The sequence below is a fragment of the Aquarana catesbeiana genome, linkage group LG09, assembly GCF_042186555.1.
Source record: "Aquarana catesbeiana isolate 2022-GZ linkage group LG09, ASM4218655v1, whole genome shotgun sequence".
Lineage (NCBI taxonomy): Eukaryota > Metazoa > Chordata > Amphibia > Anura > Ranidae > Aquarana > Aquarana catesbeiana.
The window spans coordinates 156,708,879-156,728,047 of NC_133332.1; the positions used below are offsets into that span (position 1 = coordinate 156,708,879).

At 43.3% G+C, this 19,169-nt stretch overlaps 1 protein-coding gene across 2 annotated transcripts in view; it reads right to left on the minus strand.

Annotated features, from left to right (window-relative positions):
• The window catches only part of RADX (RPA1 related single stranded DNA binding protein, X-linked), a 167,323-nt gene that overhangs the window by 134,033 nt on the left and 14,121 nt on the right, over nt 1-19,169 (minus strand). For both annotated transcript variants that reach the window (XM_073599299.1, XM_073599298.1), the window contains exons 2-3: nt 5,505-5,647; nt 4,186-4,378 (exon numbers count right to left, since the gene is read on the minus strand). In XM_073599299.1, the coding sequence (XP_073455400.1) occupies nt 4,186-4,378; nt 5,505-5,647 (336 nt within the window). The remainder of the gene's footprint in view (nt 1-4,185; nt 4,379-5,504; nt 5,648-19,169) is intronic.

The following is a 19,169-nucleotide window of genomic DNA, read 5'->3' on the forward strand; positions in this document are numbered from 1 at the left end:
CTACTTATTTTATGGTCTCTATTTCTTTGTAAACATCGTTTTTTTCTGTAAATATTTTAAATTGCACCATTCTGACCTTTTTATTATTAGACCTTACTTTTAAAAGTGTTAACATTGTCTCTAAAGCCTCTTTCACACGGACTGTCCGTTCAGGTCCGCCTGTCAGTTTTTTAGGCGGACCTGAACGGACACTCCATGGAGGTCTATGGAGCATCAGATGTCAGCGGTGACATGTCCACTGACATCCGACCCGCTCCGAAAAAGTGTAAAACGGAGGAAAAATCTACTTTTCCATCCGTTTTCGGATCGGATGACGACGGACTCTACGGTCCGTCGTCACCCGATCCCCCATAGGGGAGAGCGGCACTCTGACAGGTCCGTCGCTGCACACTGTGCAGCGACGGACCTGTAATTTTCCTGCTCAGCGGGGATCGGCGGAGCGATCCCCGCTGAGCAATCGGATGTTCACGGGGCGGATCATCACTGATCCGCCACATGTGAAAGAGCCCTAAAGCTTTTAATGCAAACTAAAACAAACAAACAAAAAAAAAATAATCTGCCTCTTGAAGAGTGCTACTGTATAGTATAAATCCTCTGAACATACCTGTCTGTGGCGATACTGTGTGTGTTAAAGACATTTATTCTAAAATCATAGTAGGTATTTCATGTGAAAGTCGGTGGTGGCAGTTAAAGGGTCAATTGCTTAAATTAACTTAACCCAGTGACAAATCGCTCTCCGGCTGCTGGCACCTATATTGTGGTCCTGTGAGCTGGAAAATCTTTGTGTAGGGCACAGCTGAGGGGCACGGTTATGTAAATAACAGCGTGATGGGAGATTGGCCAGTCCTTTCTCACGAGTTGGTGAGAAGGGCCGGGATCTGTCATCCACTTTCATCCCAGGCTCCTTGTCTGTTTTTCAACTGCACCCCAAGATCAGACACAGTCTAGATCTGGCCTGGTTTCAGATAGAAGGGAGAAGGGTTAGAATATCTGTCAAGTTTTTAATGGCGTTAGGATTATTTTTCCCTCAGTTTCTGTTTTGCCTGTCACGCTACCCAGACAAAGTGACATGAAATCTGATCTTTGGAGACACAAAGCAACAAAAAAACCTAGCAAGAGGTTCTAACCCTTCTCTCTACAAGACTTTTTTTTTCTGCATCCCTATTGTCTCCTTCTGGTTTGACACCCATCAAATTACCAAAAAGTGAAAAGAAAGCTCTTCAAAACATGCACAACTGAGATATAAATGGTCAAGAGTGGTTCTAATCTTTTCCCACCATCCAAAACCAAAAGTAGTACTAGTTGGGTTAAGCTTTCATAGATTTTCTTGGGGATCTTGTGGAGAGATCTCTAGGCTTGACCTCCTGGTCAAAAACGTTACATGGGTGTCCCACTATTGCACATTTGTTTTAAAAAATGTTTTTGAGTAAGAAAATCATTCCTAAAAAAAAGGTGGGAGGGATCTAGCTAGGGTTGTACCGATACCACTTTTTTAAAGTACTAATACTTCATGTGACAGTTTTTAAAGCACAATACAGACTAAAATACTGATAGGTGGCACTGACTAATGGGCACTGATATGCAGCACTGATGGCTGGCACAGATAGGTGGCAATTATGGGCAATGATATGTGGAACTGATGTGCAGGCAGTGGCAATGAAATGCAGCGCCGATTGCATTGGCAATTGCTGACAGCCTGCCATGATAAATTAACGAGAGACAATCAATAACAGTTTAAACTTTCTCCAGTATACAAGTGATGTGACACCCATCTTGGTACACCCTGCACCCTGCCTCAGTAAGCAGCAGCAGAAGGTAGCAGCAGACATCTTGTTACACCCAGCCCATATAGTTAGTGAACTATATGGGCTGGGTGTAACAAGATGTCCACTGCCTACTTGTGACTGCTACTTACTGAGGCAGAGTGCAGGGTGTACCAAGATGGGCATTGCTGTTCAATCTCTGATGAAGACCGGGGGTCGTCAATTCCGTTAATGAATGTGAGGGCCCGGATCACCGATGCAGCGACCGACACCCCTGCCCCCGGCCAGCTAACCTTACGCTGCTGCCAGCACGCCAGGACTCGCTCTCGGCTGCCAGGACTCGCTCTCCGCCCACTGACTTCCGGGAGCCGTCTGTTCATGCAAAGGTATCAGCTCAGGCATCGGAGCATTTGCCCAAGAAAATACTTGGTATCGGCACAGATACTAGTATCGGTGCATCCCTAAATCTAGCCATTCTAGATGTTCAGGAATGGATCCAAGCATTTACTTGTTTAACAAGCTAGTATAATCTTCAAAACCTGGGAATGGCTTTGGTGCTGATGCAGGCAACACTTACCATGCTAGAATTGCTTATATGTAAAATTATACTAATAAAGACAGAGAATGTGAAAATGTGACATCCTTAAAAGGCTTCTGTAGGGTGGCAGAGGAAGAACTACCGTACTACTGGGAAGATGACCACCAGATTTAGCAGGGTGGTGGCTTTTAATGTCAAGCTCACTCACATACTCTACATACTGACTGTTGAATTAAGTAACTCAATTGTGTATTTAGCAGTCTGACCAAAGTTTAAATTTAAATCTCTAACATCTGTCTCATCAGCCAAAAGATGTGAACAAGTCGCACAGTCTCGGGATTCCAGGTCTGGCTGTTACTCTAACCTTCTCAAGATAGAACTGTAATAGAGGATATAAACAAGAACACATAAGTTAATAGCTACTAAATTTGCACTGCATGGGTTCGAAAAAAAAAAAAAGAGCGCATCATTCTTTTAACTGATGACTCAAACACAGTAAAACTGTGACAAAGCCTGAAAAACAAGATGTCATTTCTAGAAGACATATGGGCTGAAAAATAAAGATGCTGGATTTACAAAAAGGAAATCACCTCCTCAACTGAAAAACACACATTTACCAAGAATGTCACGTGTTTGATTTATCTCACCCTTTATTGCTGGTTAAAGATCTATAAAACCATCCCCATTTTCCTAGTCAGCCACGCTGACTCTTTTTTTTTCACTTCTGTAAAAGCACAAAAGTCAAGATTCAGACACACACACAGGGGACTTGCTCAAATGATAACTCTGTGGTAGGAGGGCACCAGAGAAAGCAGTCCCAAAGGGATTACTGATCCCACGCTTTTTTTTTTTGATGCACCAGGTAAAGAGAAAAGATGCTTCACTTCACTATAGATAAAAAAAAAAAAAATCCATACAGCAGGCTTTTGCTCAGTCTAAACAACTCAGACTGGTGGGTAAATTCTCCAAGTGCTCAACAAACTGCATCCCCCAGAGAGTTTTTTTTTTTTGTAACTGCTTTAACTTCACAAGATTTACCCCCCCTTCATGACCAGGCCATTTTTTTCAATATGGCATGGAGTTATTTTAACTGACAATTGCATAGTCATGCAACACTACCCAAACATTTATGTAATTTTTTTCCCCACAAAAAGCTCTTTTGGTGGTATTTGATTAACACTAAACTTTTTTTGCAAGATTATAGATGGGGGATGGAAGGTTATAGATGGAAGATTATAGATGGAGGATGGGAGGTAGAGATAATAGAGATACACACACACACTTTTTTTTTTTTTACTTTCGGCTATAAAACAGATTAACAAAAAAAAAAAAAAAACACACTTTCTGGCAGCAGCATTTTTGCAGAAAAAACATCTGATGTTTGTAAGTGTCCAACACAAGCGCCAATTCATTTACTTTGGCCAGAATAATTTATTCTCGCCATTGAAATGAACACTCAAGCACTAAATGCTTTTTTTTTTCCCCTGCTTCTAAAAGCCACAGTGTGCATGGAGGGGCAATTTGAAGGAAAAAAAAATGCACCACAAACCCCAAGCCCGGCGCCCCTAAAAGCAGCAGTAAAAACATCCTGGTGTGCATGAGGCCTAAAACGCCATTGCTTTAACAACAACCATTTAACATATATACAAAGTCCAAGATGTGGGCTTTAAGCCTAGAAGCTGCATATGTGTTCCTGTGTGCTGAAAGCACGCTCGATCCCAGGTCTATTGGAAACTGTACAAATGTGTAAAATGACCCATTAAAAGACCACCATGCAGGGGAAAGCAAAGGGCAGTTGTCATTGACAATTACAAGTGTATAAACCCAAACTGCAATAAACACAAATCAACTGAGGCAAATCACATTACCTCAGAAATACTTTACCAAGATTAGGCAGTCTCTTCACCTGCGTATTCCCAGTTGTTGGGAGTGTCCTGTTTGGATAGCTATTCTTCAAAGCATACTGCTGGAGTAAGACGACATTGCCAGTCTGAAGAGTGTTGTACCATTCCGGGCACAAATAGTTCCACATCACCATGGACATCATACCCGAGTGATCAGCAACTTCAAAATAGGCCTGGAGACAGTGGGGGGGGGGACACAACACATACATGGACCATTAGTTCACAAACATTTATTCAGATCTTCATATACCGTAAACCTTAATACCACAAACAAGAAAGGAAGGAAGAGGATATTGCACAAGGCATCCCAGGATATGGCAGACAGGAGGACATTTTGTGTAGCATTTTACATTTCCACAAGTGAAAAAAGAAAACTCCTCACTTAGGCCACATGCACACTGGAAATCTCACCCCTTAGCATGCAATCCTGGCATTTTCATGCGCCTGAGAGGCACATGTCACAGTCTATAACAGGCTGAGGATCTACCAAGTGGTAATTGAGGGTCATTTTATTCTACACCTGTAGCAAAGGGCTTGCAACTACTCCAAATGGAGTGCCCATTCCTCCAGATTCAGACATATGCTAAATTTCCAAGCCCTGTGTTTCCAACTTAATGGAATAAGGCTGTTAGTTAAGACAATATTCACCCATTGTAAGTCAACAGCTGGCTAAATTTACAAACACTTAGGCCAGCCATACACGATTCAAACAGTTAATGGGCAGGCTGAAGGAGGACAGAGGACAGAGCAGGACTGCGGATGACAGAGGCACATTATCATGGCTGCTGAGCCTTGACACCATGGTCAGTTAAACAGTGGTCAGTTGGGGGGGGGGGGGGGGGGGGTATAGCCAGGCACTGTGCTGTATAACATGCTTTAGGGGATAAGGATCTGTTTTTTGTTTTCTTTAAGTAGTTATTCAAGGCTTTAAGGCATGCTTTGTCACAGTGAAACCTTGGGGGAAGCATCCAACATGAGAGTTTCTTCTAACTCAATCACTTGTGTGTGTGAAATAGCTCTGTAAGCAACAAGAAATATTAATGCTTACATGACTTAAGTGGTTCTTGTATATATTTTCTTATTACACAGCCCTTTCAAGTGTGTTTTGTATTTACCTGGAGTTCCACAATGCTCCTAAAAGATATAATTTATATTTGCAAAGTATTTGAAGTGGCAGAAACACATATATATTTCCCCTGCAAATCCATAAAAGATTGAAGATTTATTGAGCGAAAATCTATTTTCCCTGTTGCAAAATGAAGTTGAAAAGCAATACAAATACAGGGATATTTTTCTTACCTGGTAAGGATATTCAATCTTCTTGTCAGCTTTCCCAAAATATCGAAGTCTGGATTTATGCATGATACGTACAAGCAAAGGTGGAAGTGGCATTTTTGACCTCCATCTTGGCTCCAATCTCTGTAGCGAACATACTTTGGACACTAAGAGGAAAGAGAAAATTTGACTTTTAGTATAAAAGACAAAATTTTCAGTCAAGGAGTAGGACCAACTACTTAAAGGGCAGTAACATTTGCATGTTCGGCAGAGCATCTCCAATCCCCAGAATTGTTGACATAAAAACTCCTGAAATTCAGGACAGAGATGCCATATCAGAGTTACCATATGCTTCTCTTTGTCAGTCAAATTGACATAAAGGAAAATTGATTTTACATGAAACTCTTGCCTGGCTTGCCATATCCTTACTGTGCGCGGTCCTGGCTCACACTAGTACGCGATTGCGATGCAATTTCAATCACATTTCCAGTGCCATTTTGTAGTGTAATGGCAGCGTGACTTGGTGCATTTCACTTTTTTTTTTTGCATTTACTACTGTGACTTATCCCTGCTATCAACAGCAGGGATGAATCATTGGTTAAGGAGCTGGTGTCCTTGCAACCATGAGTCATCCCTGCAGGGGTTGGAGGGAATTTTGGGCTTTGGGGATCCGCTGATTGACAGCGCCGATTCAACCTGCTAAATAAAGGGTTATCCCATCCCTTTGTTTACTTAGTGGTAGGGGAAGCAGCGCCGTCATTCGGTGGGAGCCAAGTGACAGAGTGGTCATGCTGGCAAGGTTTTTAATTGCTTTTTGCGTGGGTCGGCGTTTGATTAAAACATGGACCTACATCGCTGGATGATGTGATTGATGGTGGATGTGCATCAGGGGACTTTTCAAACAGTTTTTGGGGAAGCAGTGGCACCCCCCCTCCCCTGCATGCTTGTCAAATTAGGATGAGCAGGTATGTCCTTACAGTCACTGCATCCCCATAGTATCACACAGGCTGCCTGCACAGAACCTGGTGGTTCCAGTCATAAAAACAGTCAGGTCATGCTGTACAAGCCAAAGCAACTATGTGAATGAGGTCTAAGGCTAAACTCAAGGTAGTGTAACATTTACTCTGCAGTGGAACATCTCTTCCCCTACACTGCAGTGATTAAATGCTCATTATGTCTCAGGGTATATGAATGAATTCGGTAACATTTTTACCTTAGTCCTTGCTCCAGCAAGCTTCCTCTTTTCAATAGGTCAGGTCCCTCAAAGCCACGCTCAAACTGGTCGCTACTCCAAGAGATCATGAGGTATAATGAAAACTAGCAGCAGGACAGCATTATACGTGAGGACTCAAGGGACCACCTGCATCCTGGTAGGCAGGGAATAAAACTCCTGGGGTGGGGCGCAAGGAATAAGGCAAGTGTAGTGTTTATTCTTATCCCGCTAGACAAAAATAGGATTTTTATTACACTGTAAAATCCTTTTTCTTGGAGTACATCATGGGACACAGAGCTTTAAGTAATTACTTAATGGGTTATAGGCTACCTTCAGCTGTTAACACTGGTAAGCCCAATCAAGGAAGTTTACTCCCTATATAACCCCTCCTCCTTCCAGGAGCACATCAGTTTTTGTAGCAAAGCAATATACTTAATCCCAAAAGAGGGGAGGGACCTCTGTGTCCCATGATGTACTCCAAGAAAAGTATTTTACAGGTAAGCTGTAATAAAAATAATTTTCTTTCTATTTTCTTTATCGTACATCACAGGACACCATGCATTAAGTAATTACTTAATGGGACGTCCCATAGCAATGCTACTTGAGGGGAGGGAGAAACAACCCGCAGGGTACCCACAGACTTGAGGATTTATACTGCTGCCTGCAGTACACTGCGCCCGAAGGCGATATCCTCATACCTCCTTACATCCACCTGATAAAATCTTGTGAATGTAAGCACTGAAGACCAAGTTGCGGCCGTACAGATCTGAGCCATGCAGGCCTGGTGACAAACTGCCATAGAAGCACTAACAAACCTGGTAGTGTGCGCCTCAACTTGAAACGGGGGAATCTTACCCCTTGAATCATAAGTTTGAATTATTACTTGTCGAATCCACTTAGCGACAGTGGATTTTGACGCTGCTTGTCCTTTTAGGACCCTCTGGCAGAAAAAATAAGACATCAGTCTTACGAATCTGAGCAGTTTTCTTTAAATAGATTTTCACTGCACTCACCACATCAAGACAATGTAGTGACTTTTCTTCCCTGGAACATGGTTTTGGAAAAAAAAAAATGATGGCAGGACAACATCTTGGATCAGGTGAAAACCTGAAAGCACTTTTGGCAAATTCTGAAACCCTCCTTGCTGAGGATATAGCAACCAAAAATACCAGCTTCCTTGTCAGAAGGACAAGGGGAATATGTTGTATCGGTTCAAATGGCTGTTTTTGTAACACAGACAAACCTAAGTTTAAGTCCCAAGGGTTCAAGGGAGGTTTGATGGGCGGATAAAGCCACGTCACCCCTTGTATAAAGCCCCGGACTAAAGAATGAGTAGCAAGTAGTCTTTAAAATAAGACCGATAAAGCAGAGACTTGGCCTTTAATAGTACTCCAGGCCAATTTCATTTCTACCCCTAATTGTACAAAGGCAAGAATTCTGCCTATGATATATCTCAGAGGGTGCCAACCCTTGGATTCACACCAGGAAACATAAGCCCTCCAGATTCTATAGTTCTGGAAGCTGGCTTCCTTGCACTAAATCAGGGTAGCGATAACTGACCCAGAAAGCCCACATTTCTTCAGAATGTGGTTTTAATAGCCGTTAAATGTAGAGACCGTAAGGTAGGATGGAAGATCAGTCCCTGTGAGAGCAGATCTGGCCATGGACCCTCCACTGCCATCCTTACGATTCCTGCATACCATGACCTTCTGGGCCATGCTGGTGCCACCAGAATTACCGGCTTTCTTTCCAGCTTGATCCTGCAAAGAATTCGAGGCAGCAACTGAATAGGAGGGAATGCATAGATCAGTGAGAACTGATCCCATGGGGTCACCAACACATCCGTTCCGCATGCGAATGGATCCCTTGTTCTGGCCACAAAGTTGACCAACTTCATGTTGAACCTGGATTCTGGAAGATCTACGTCCGGAGTCCCCCATCTTTGGCAAACAGCACGAAATATGTCAGGGTGAAGAGACCATTCCGCTGAGAATTACTGCTGGAGACTCAAGGATTCCGCCTGCCAATTCTCTACTCCCGGAATGAAGATTGCCGATAGGCACAGAACATTCCTTTCTGTCCAAGTTAGAATATGGTTCATCTCTCTCTGCGCTGAGAGACCTTCGGTGCCCCCTTGGTGATTGATATAGGCCACAGCTGTGGCATTGTCGGATTGAATCCTGACAGGACAATCCCTTAGCCTGAAAGCCCAGGTCTTTAGAGACAGACGTACTGCCCGAATCTCTAGAATATTGATGGACAAGGTTCTTTTCGGTTCTTGACCACTATCCCTGGACAGTTGTCTTTTCTAGTACTGCTCCCCAGCCTGAAAAGGCTGGCATCTGTCGTTACCACTTTCCAGATGACTGATCTGAAGGATTTTCCTTTCAGCAGATTCTGGGTTAGTAACCATGAAGAGAGACTTTGGGACACTCTTGGGGACAGCTGCTTTGGCAAGTCTAAAGCTCTAATTATTTTGTTCCAAGCAGACAGGATACGGTTTTGCAACAGTCTTAAATGAAACTGGTCAAAGGGAACCATAGTTCCTAGCAACCTCATGCACAGGCGAATGGAGGGATCGCCATTTAAACCTGACCGTCCGTACCAACTCTCTTATGGAGTTGATTTTTGCCTGAGGCAAGAACACCCTTTCCTGGGCTGTATCTATGATCAGACCCAAGTACTCCAGCTTCTTTAGCGGTGTTAAGGAAGATTTCTCTAGGTTGAGAAACCAACCCAACCTTTCAGATAGTTGGTTGTAGTGTGTACGCTTTGCTCCAAACGAGCCACCGACTGATCTATTAGCAATAGATCGCCTAGGTACGCTAGGGCTGTTATGCCCTGTGCCATTAACCTGGCTAGAGGTGGGGCCAGCACCTTTGTGAACACCCAGGGTGGCTAACCCGAAGGGCAGGACTACAAACTTGAAATGCTGCTGTTCTAACTCGAACCGCAGAAACCTTTGATAAGCGGGAAATATATGGACATGCAGATATGCATTCCTGATGTCGATTGATACCAGAAGTTCTCCTCCTAGGTTAGAAACTACTGGCCTGATCGTCTCCATGCGAAAGGAGCAGAACTTCAAGAACCGATTTAGATTTCTTAGATCTAGAATGGGTCTGACGTCTCCATTTGGTTTGGGTATCATGAAAAGATTTGAATAAAAACCCCAGACCTTGCTCCTTTGTGGGGATCTGTATGATCACCCCTTGAGATATTAAATTGGTCTAGCGCTTGAAACAGAGACTGTCCTTTCTCTGGATCTTTGGGAACGCTTGACCTCAGGAAGCGAGACGGTAGAAAGTCCTGAAATTCCAGCTTGTACCCCAGCGTTACCGTGGAGATGACCCATCTGTCCTGAATTTCTTGCTTTCCAGACTTCTGAAAACTGCAGAAGTCTTCCCCCCACCTTGGTGAGGGTGGTTGCCTCTTTATGATGAGGCTTTAGCATTCTGATTTGCAGGTTTCCGACCCCAGAACTTCTTTTCAGCCTGGGACTGACTGAGATTTTCCTCTAGAGTGTGACGGCGGAGGCCGTCGCCCCTGCCTAGAGGAGGAAGCCCCTGGCGTAAGGGAAAGAGCCTGTTTAAATAAAGGGCGTTTCTTTTGACTGGTACTTTTCCCACTAGAAATTGTTTGGATATATTTGTCCAAGTTCTCTCCAAATAGTCACTCCCCCTACAAAGGGAGCCCAGTTAGGAGATCTTTAGATGGTGCTTCAGCTGAAAATTTTTTTTTTTTTTTTTAAACCATGGGATTCTACGCAAATGCATAAGGCGGGACGCCTGGTGAATAAAATCTTTAATAGCATCTATGGCAAAGCATAATGCTTTTGGTAGTTCAGCCAAATCCCGAGCTTGTTGTGTAGGAAGCTCTCTAAGGGCCTGTTTAAATTGGTCCTTTAGGGATTGACAGACGCTTTTTACAGACTGCAGACTGAGTAATGGCACCTGCCATGGAAAACGTAGATCTTAACAGGGATACCAACTCCTTATCTGTTGGGTCTTTTAAGCATCTATGCATTGTCTACTGGACAAGTTAGGCTTTTATTCACATTGGAAATTGCAGCGTCAACTGCTGGTATTTTCCATCTTTTGGAGAATTTCTCCTCCAGGGGATAGAGAATTGCAATTTTCTTAGGAGGGAGAAAATGCTTATCCAGGGGATCCCATTCAGAAAAAAAAAAAAAAAAAAAAAAAAAAAGCGCTGTTCTAGTAATGCATGTGCAGGAAATGCATGCAAAGGTTGAAAGAGTTTTAAGGAACCCAAGGAAGAAACACGAACTTTCAGGAGACTGTTAGGGGTAGCATGAAAGTAGAAGAACCATCTCCATAAGAGATTGTATCAGCAATTCCTCAGATTTGAGAGGCTGAAAAGGGCTCATTTACCGTTGTTTCCTCCGCAGAGGAATCATCATTGGTTTGTTTTTCCTCCTGATCGACTGAGGGTAACCCCTCATGGATCTAGCACGCTTTCTATCCATTTAAATGGAGGATGCAATTAAAGCAGCTAATCTTTCTTCCAGACCCTGCAGGGAAGAGGAAAAGACATCTTCAGTCCCGTATACAGGGGCTGAGATGTGAGCAGCAGTTGTACCATCAATTTGTTTCAAATGGCTCACCCTGGCTTGCCATAACTGATAATTCAGGCGAAGATTACAGCATAGAAATGCGACTCGGGATCCTAGCGCCTGGGGGTGAAACCCTTATGTGGTGTCTTTTTTGGTAGGCATAGTCCCAAGTACAAAAAACAGAGGCACTATACAAATTGCACTTAATCGCTGAAAATAGTCATGACATTTGAAGCCGTTTTAAAATTCAGCCTAGTGCTGGGAAAAAGGTGTCGTTCCTGTATCAGGAATGCCAGTTTGGTTTGCAATCCTCACATGTCCCACAGCTCTTGTGTCCTTGTGTTGCAGGCTGCTTGTTTTGTCCTTGTCAGCCGAGGAGAGACTGTCACAGCTGTGTTGTATTTGTTTTTAGCCCGCTGTATATCCTCGTGGACGTACATGGCATTGCGCTTAGGCCCGCCCCCTTACTTTTAAATGTTCCTGTGCTGGTGCGTGGTGTTTTCAGGACCACCGACCCAACACAAGGGGGGGGTGGGAAAGCAGGGACCCATCCAGCAGCAGGCTCAAACAACAGTAAAATCAGCCACAGTTAAAATAATAAGCGGTATTGGGGGGGGGGGGGGGGTAATGTAAGGTGGGTACAGCGCTTCTGTCCCCCTAACCCTCTGGTCCCATCAGGGAATAGAAAACACTTTTGCAGCTTTCTTTTACCTTGCAGTCTCCCTCTGCACGCTGCTGCAATCACACATGGACTGAGCTTACAGTGAAGACAACAGAGTAAGGTATGTGCATATACTCCCTCTAGTGAAGATTTAAGGCATGACAAAATTTTTTTCCCTAATGGAAGAAATACATTGATTTTTTAATACCCAAGTTTCTTCCCTTACCTTATCCTCGCCGCAGGATTTGCTGAATTAACAAACCTTCACCCACCACAGCGGGCTGCGTAACAAACCTTCAGGGATTGGGTCCCTAAAACGGGGGTTCCAACTGCCCTGGATCTGTAAAGCATCCCATCAGGAAGTTTAGGTAATGTAGCAAGCCCTAAGCCCTGGGTTCCTGGGGTAAAGCCCTACAAAGAGGCGTTACAGGCAAAACCTTGTGCTTCGGACACGAGGCCCCAGGTACCATCCTTTTAGGCCTCAATGGCACTTTGGATGGATCTGGTCTATGGAGGCTATTTAAATCCAGCATGGATCCCTCCTGGAGCTCCTCAGAGCACATCTTCACTTGTGACCAACACCTTTAGACACTGGCGAAAAAACTGATGCGCTCCTGGAAGGAGGAGGGGTTATATAGGGAGTAAACTTCCTTGATTGGGTACACCAGTGTCAACACCTGAAGGTAGCCTATAACCCATTAAGTAATTGCTTAAGGCTCTGTGTCCCATGATGTACGATAAAGAAATGAGCATTTAACCCTTGCAGCACATAGGGAGGGCAGCTGCAATGTGAAGGTTTACACCAAGGGCCATTCATACTGACTCAGTCAAAACTGCATTTTAATAGGACTTTAAAAGAACATATATAATGACTCTTACACATTTAAACGGAGCATCTTGGGTCATTTTGCAGGCTTTTTGCTTTGCTTTCTTTTCAGTACAAGTTTATTCTAATTTAACATTTTTATTGCCAACAAATGTCTTTATGGCAGGGGTAGGCAACCTTTTGAGCACAGTGTACAAAAAATATTTTCAAATTAATTGAACGTGATGATTTTAAAACAAAAAATGTCAACTTCACACTCTCAATCACGAAAAGGATTTTTTATAAAGTAAATGTTCTAAACTACTTGAGTAGTAGTGAAAAATTAACATCCTGCACCTTCACACCTCAGATCACTGCAACCCCCCGCACATCTGCCCCACCACCGTATCACCCAGCACATCAGCCCCACCACCGTATCACCCAGCACATCAGCCCCACCACCGTACCACCCAGCACATCAGCCCCACCACCGTATCACCCAGCTCATCAGCCCCACCACCGTACCACCCAGCACATCAGCCCAACCACTGTACCTCCCTGCACATCTGCTCCACCCCCATGCTCTTCTGTCTCACCACTGAACCATCTTTTCATCTGTCCCAACACTGAACTTATGTGCTCATCTGCTCTACCACTGTAACCCCCTGCTCTTCTGCCCCACTGCTGTACCCCCCTGCTCTTCTGCCCCAACACTGAACCCCTCCTGCTCATCTGTCACACCACTGAAACACCCCCCCCCCCCCCGCTCATCTGTTCCACCACTGTAATGCCCGGCTATTTTTTCATACCGCTGAAACCCCCTCTCATCCCTCCCACAGCTACCTGTCTGGCACACTCATCCTGCTGATCCACCTCTCGCATGCAGGCCACGTGCTTGTATGTGATGTCACAAGCATCTGGAACAGATGCACAATGATGAGCTCAGGGGTATTTTCTGAAAGCTGTGGGCCTGTGTGCAGGATCATAAGTTGGGCCCCCCCAGCTGAGAATAAAGGGCGGCGCTCTGCACTGCAGCAAAAGTTGAGTGTGATTTTCATTGCTCTGAATACTGGCTGTGGCTTAAAGGGACACAGAGTGCAGGGGTTCAGTAGTAAGTGACGCAAAGGTTCAGGAATAATTTAAACAAAGTTCCCAGAAGCTTAACAGTAATTCCACAAATGGTCACCTGATTGTGGTTTTCTCAAATCACAGTGAAATCCCTTCTTTCTGAGATTGCTAGTGGCAACCAAGCGAGTCATCTTCCCCCAGATGGTGGATGGTGCTAGCAGGACTGTGAATGACATTAGCAGTGGCCAATGACAGTCCTCCTCCTGGAAACAGGGACGGGACCGCCTGGTAGTCTGATGAAACAGACTACCTAAGACCATCTATACACACACTCAGACTCGAGATTTCTACTCACCTGTAGTGCTGATGGTTGTTTTCTGCTTTTAGACTAACCCTGTTCACATGGGATAGATAGATCTCTCTCTCATGTGAACAGGGTTAGTCTAAAAGCAGAGAACAACCATCAGCACTACAGGTGAGTAGAAATCTCAAGTCTAAGTGTGTGTATAGATGGTCTTAGGTAGTCTGTTTCATCAGACCCAGGAAAAAAAAAAAAAAAAAAAAAAAAGGGATCATGATGAACTTTGCAGCATATCTGCCTTGCTGCCCACTTCAGATTCAGATTCTAATCGTTCAACCCAGCGGGCTGGAAAAAAAAAAAAAAAAAAAAAAAAAAAAAAGGCAAGAAGCTGTACCAACGATGCGATCTTAGTACAACAATCTCCCCGCTGTGCTATTGTGTTCTGATAGGGGGGAAGCCCCCCTGCCAGAACACACCGGTTTAGAGCTCGCAGCCATTTCCCCATTTTGTCATGTTACAACCCAAAACGTACATTTTTTTACATATTTTATGTGATATGTGCCACTTTGTGTTGGTCCAATTGTGAAGTGGAAGGGAATTTAAAAATGGTTTTCAAATTTTACAAATAAATATGTGAAAAGTGTGGCGTGCATTTGTATTCAACCCCCTAAAACAATACCTTGTAGCAGTGTTTCTCAACTCCAGTCCTCAAGGCGCCCCAACAGGTCATGTTTTCAGGATTTCCCTCAGATGAAACGGCTGTGGTAATAACCAAGGAAGTGAAACTGATCAAATCACCTGTGCAAAATAATGGAAATCCTGAAAACATGACCTGTTGGGGCGCCTTGAGGACTGGAGTTGAGAAACACTGCCTTGTAGAACCACCTTTTGCTGCAATTACAGCTCCAAATCTTTTTGGGGATGTCTCTACTAGCTTTGCACATCTAGGAGAGTGAATTTTTTGCCCAGTCTTTGCACAATAGCTCAAGCTCCGTCAGATTGGATGGAAATTGTCTGAACAGCAATTTAAGTCTTGTCACAGATTCTCAATTGGATTTAGGTCTGGACTTTGACTGGACCATTCTAACACATGAATATGCATTGATCAAAACCATTCTGCTGTAGCTCTGGCTGTAGGTTTAGGGTAGTTGTCCTGCTGGAAGATGAACCTCCGCTCCAGTCTCAAGTCTTTTGCAGACTAACAGGTTTTCTTCTAAGACTGCCCTGTATTTGGCTCCATCCATCTTACCATCAACTCTGACCAGCTTCCCTCCCTGCTGAAGAAAAGCATCCCCACAACATGATTCTACAACCAGGTTTCACGGTGGGGACGGTGTGTCCAGAATGATGTGCAGTGTTCATTTTCTGTCACAGAGTTTTGCTTTAAGGCCAAAAAGTTCAATTTTGGTCTCAGACCAAAGCACCTTTTTCCACATTTGCTGTATCCCCCCCTATGGCTTCTCACAAACTGCAAACAGGGATTCTTTTGGCTTTCAACAATGGCTTTCTTCTTGCCACTCTTCCATAAAGGTCAGATTTGTGGAGGGCACAATATATGTCATGTGGACAGATTCTCCCACCTGAGCTGTGGATCTCTGCAGCTCCTCCAGAGTTACCATGAGCCTCTTGACTGCTTCTCTGATTAATGCTCTCCTTGCCCGGCCTGTCTCTTTAGGTGGACAGCCATGTCTTGGTAGGTCTGCAGTTGTGCCATACTCTTTCCATTTTCAGATTTTAGATTGAACAGTGCTCCATGAGATGGTAAAACCTTGGGATATATTTTTTTATTACCAGCTTTAAACTTCTCTACAACTTTATCCCTGACCCATCTGGTGTGTTCCTTGGCCTTCATGTTAGGGGTATCAGAGAAAAAGGGGGCTGAATACAAATGCACACCACACTTTTCAGATATTTGTAAAAAAAAAAAAAAAAAATAAATAAAATTTAAAACCATTTATCATTTTCCTTCCACTTCACAATTATGTGCCACTTTGTGTTGGTCGATCACATAAAATCCCAATAAAATACATTTAAGTTTTTGGTTGTAACATGACAAAATGTGGAACATTTCAAGGTGCACTCTACTTACATAATGCGTTAAGCTAGCGCACCTTCTGTCTTTGTTTTAGGGCTTCTCTTATTTTAACACATAAACGTTAAGCATTTTCCTGGAAGAGTCAGCTCCAATACCACACAATAGATTTTAGTTTGATAAACAGCATCTCTGAGGCACAACACAGCTTGTGTATAGAGGTCGGCCGATATATCAGCCGATATTTGGATTTTTTTACTTAATCGGCATCGGCCGATTGTGCTGATAAAAAAAGCCGATTATAACTTCAGCGGGACTTGCAAATGACTTCTGTAATAGAAGTCAATTGCAAGTTGTCTGAAGGTTTCTTCTCTCCTCCTCTGGGCAGCCTGCCAAGTCTGATAAGAAGATACATTTGTATCTCTTTCAGGTTCTTTTATCAATAGACTGAACTCCGTGTGTAGAAGTTCTCAGTTTAACCATTTAAAGACTAAATCTTTTTTGACATTTGTTGCTTACAAGTAAAAATTCTGTATTTTCTGCTAGAAAATCACTTGGAACCCCCAAACATTATATATATTTTTTTTAGCAGAGACCCTAGGGAATAAAATAGTGGTTGTTGCAATATTTTATGTCACGCGGTATTTGCGCAGCGGTCTTTCAAACGCAATTTTTTTAAATAAAATACACTAATTAAAAAAAAAAAAAAAAAAATAAGCAGTAAAGTTAGCCCATTTTTTTTCGTCCAAAAGTTTTGGTTACCTGTTTTTGTGTATTTAATATTTAAGATATAGTTATTTTTTTTTTTAATCTAAATTATACATACAAGTGAACTGATTGGAGGTTTGTTTTGTTCAATAAATGTTTAAATGTAAAAAATTTTCTGCATCACTTATTACTTAAGGTTGCTTCACACTGGAGCGGGCAGGCGTTGATGGTAAAACGCTGTTAGTTTTAGCGGCGCTTTACCGTCATTTTAGCGGCGCTATTCGGCTGCTAGCGGGGCGCTTATAACCCAGCTAGCGGCCGAGGAAGGGGTTAAATGCGCCCCTGAAGTGCTGCTGCCGAAACGCTTTGCAGCCGCTTCAGCAGCGGTGCACATTCATTTCAATGGGCAGGAATGGTGGAGGAGCGGTATACACCACTCCAAAGACATCCTGCCAGCGCATCGCCTCAGTGTGAAAGCACTCGGGATATCACACTGAGACTGTAGGGAAGCCGTTTTACAGGCTCTTTACAGGCGCTATTTTTAGCCCAAAAGCGCCTAAAAAAACGCCCCAGTGTGAAAGGGGTCTAACTGTTAGATTTTATGAGATGAAGGGGGAAAAAAAAAGAAAAAAAAAAAAAAAAAAAATCGGCCTAATATATCGGCCCAAAAAAAAAAATCGGCATCACATATCGGCCATCGCGATTTCTAAATATCGGCATCGGCCAGAGAAAAACCCATATCGGTCGACCTCTACTTGTGTACACCGTTATGAACGGCTGGTGTCAGTCTGCTATGATGCAAGCAGTTCTCATTCTTTCTGTAAAAAGACAATGGGTTTCATTTACTAAAAGCAAATAGTCTGCACTGCAAGTGCAGTTGCTCTAAATTAGAAGGGAAACATGTCGAGGGAAAAAAAAAAAACAAACAAACAGGAAAACCCCCCAGCATTTTTGCTTGCATATGATTGGAGGATAGAAATCAGCAGAGCTTTTCCTAATTTCAGAGCTTCCCCTCAGATCTAGCACAACTGCGCTTGCAATACACATAGTGCACAGACTATTTGCTTCTAGTAAGTAAACCTCACTATCTTTTTCATTGTTCCTTTTTATTAGGTAAAAAAAAAAAAACAAACACACATTAGTCAGGACCAGTACAGGGTTTGATTTCGGAGTTTTAGATGCAAGTTTTTGCCTACGTCTGCCACATGAACAGAATCAGACACTGATCCAATCCAAACATCCGGGTATTATATACAGGGAACAAATGGTGACTGCACACAACATCTGGCATTTGGGTATACTCACACTAGGTGTATGAATAAGGACTGATCACAGTTTACCTCCAAAGTCCAGGTTGTTTGTGTAATGCGTTTGCCTTGTACTGTGCTCTGGTACTGTTTAGTGTACAATGCCTGGGACTGCCTGAGGAAGTGATCTGGGGTATAGTTCATCTGGACTCTGGAACAGCACTCTTAGGTGCAATTGCTGACTACACACACACACACACACACACACACACACACACACACACAAAAAAAAGTCTCAAACAGAGTACTCATTAAGCACATAAGCAGGGATCACTGTGGTCTGGCTAACAGAGGGCAGAATATATGCATGCTCATCATGGCCAGTACAACATATGAGCACAGACCAGCGGGGTAGGAGACAATTGCACTTGGGCAGTGTGAGCACACAATCTATGTATGCAAAACGTTTAGGTTAACTGATACAGCCATGGCATCACATTACAGGCAGCCCTGACTTCACATCATGTCAACAAACAGCACTGCATTGTGGGTTACCATGGGACATTGCCAAGCAAGCTCCAAGCAGTGGATATCTCAGGTGATGGGGAGATGAAAGTAGAGTCAGTCTGACCATTTCTGCTTCATCAGATATGGTCATACGACATACAACCAAAAGCTATAAATACCGCAGCTTCCCGTCATGAAAAGAACACATTTCTTCTATTCAGAGAGAACTGCAATTATGGGAACAAGATCAACCAATTACTATGCCACATAGGTGACTACAGCAACAAGACCACAACCGTGGGTCGAGTAGAACATCGTCGAGCCAATTTGCAGCTTCAGTGGATTGATACAAATTTAAATCACATAGTACACCATGCACTAGAGTGCTGGCTGCATGCTCAATAAACTAACAGCATACATGATTCCTTCCCAACACAATAGATCTACTAATTATAGTGCACTAGCATGTCAAAGGAAAAAATGGGCTATTTTCAGTGCAGTGCTTTCTGCTTATAAGACATAAAATTAATCAGCTTCTACAAAGCTGTAAATATTGCAAGGCAATGGAAATTTT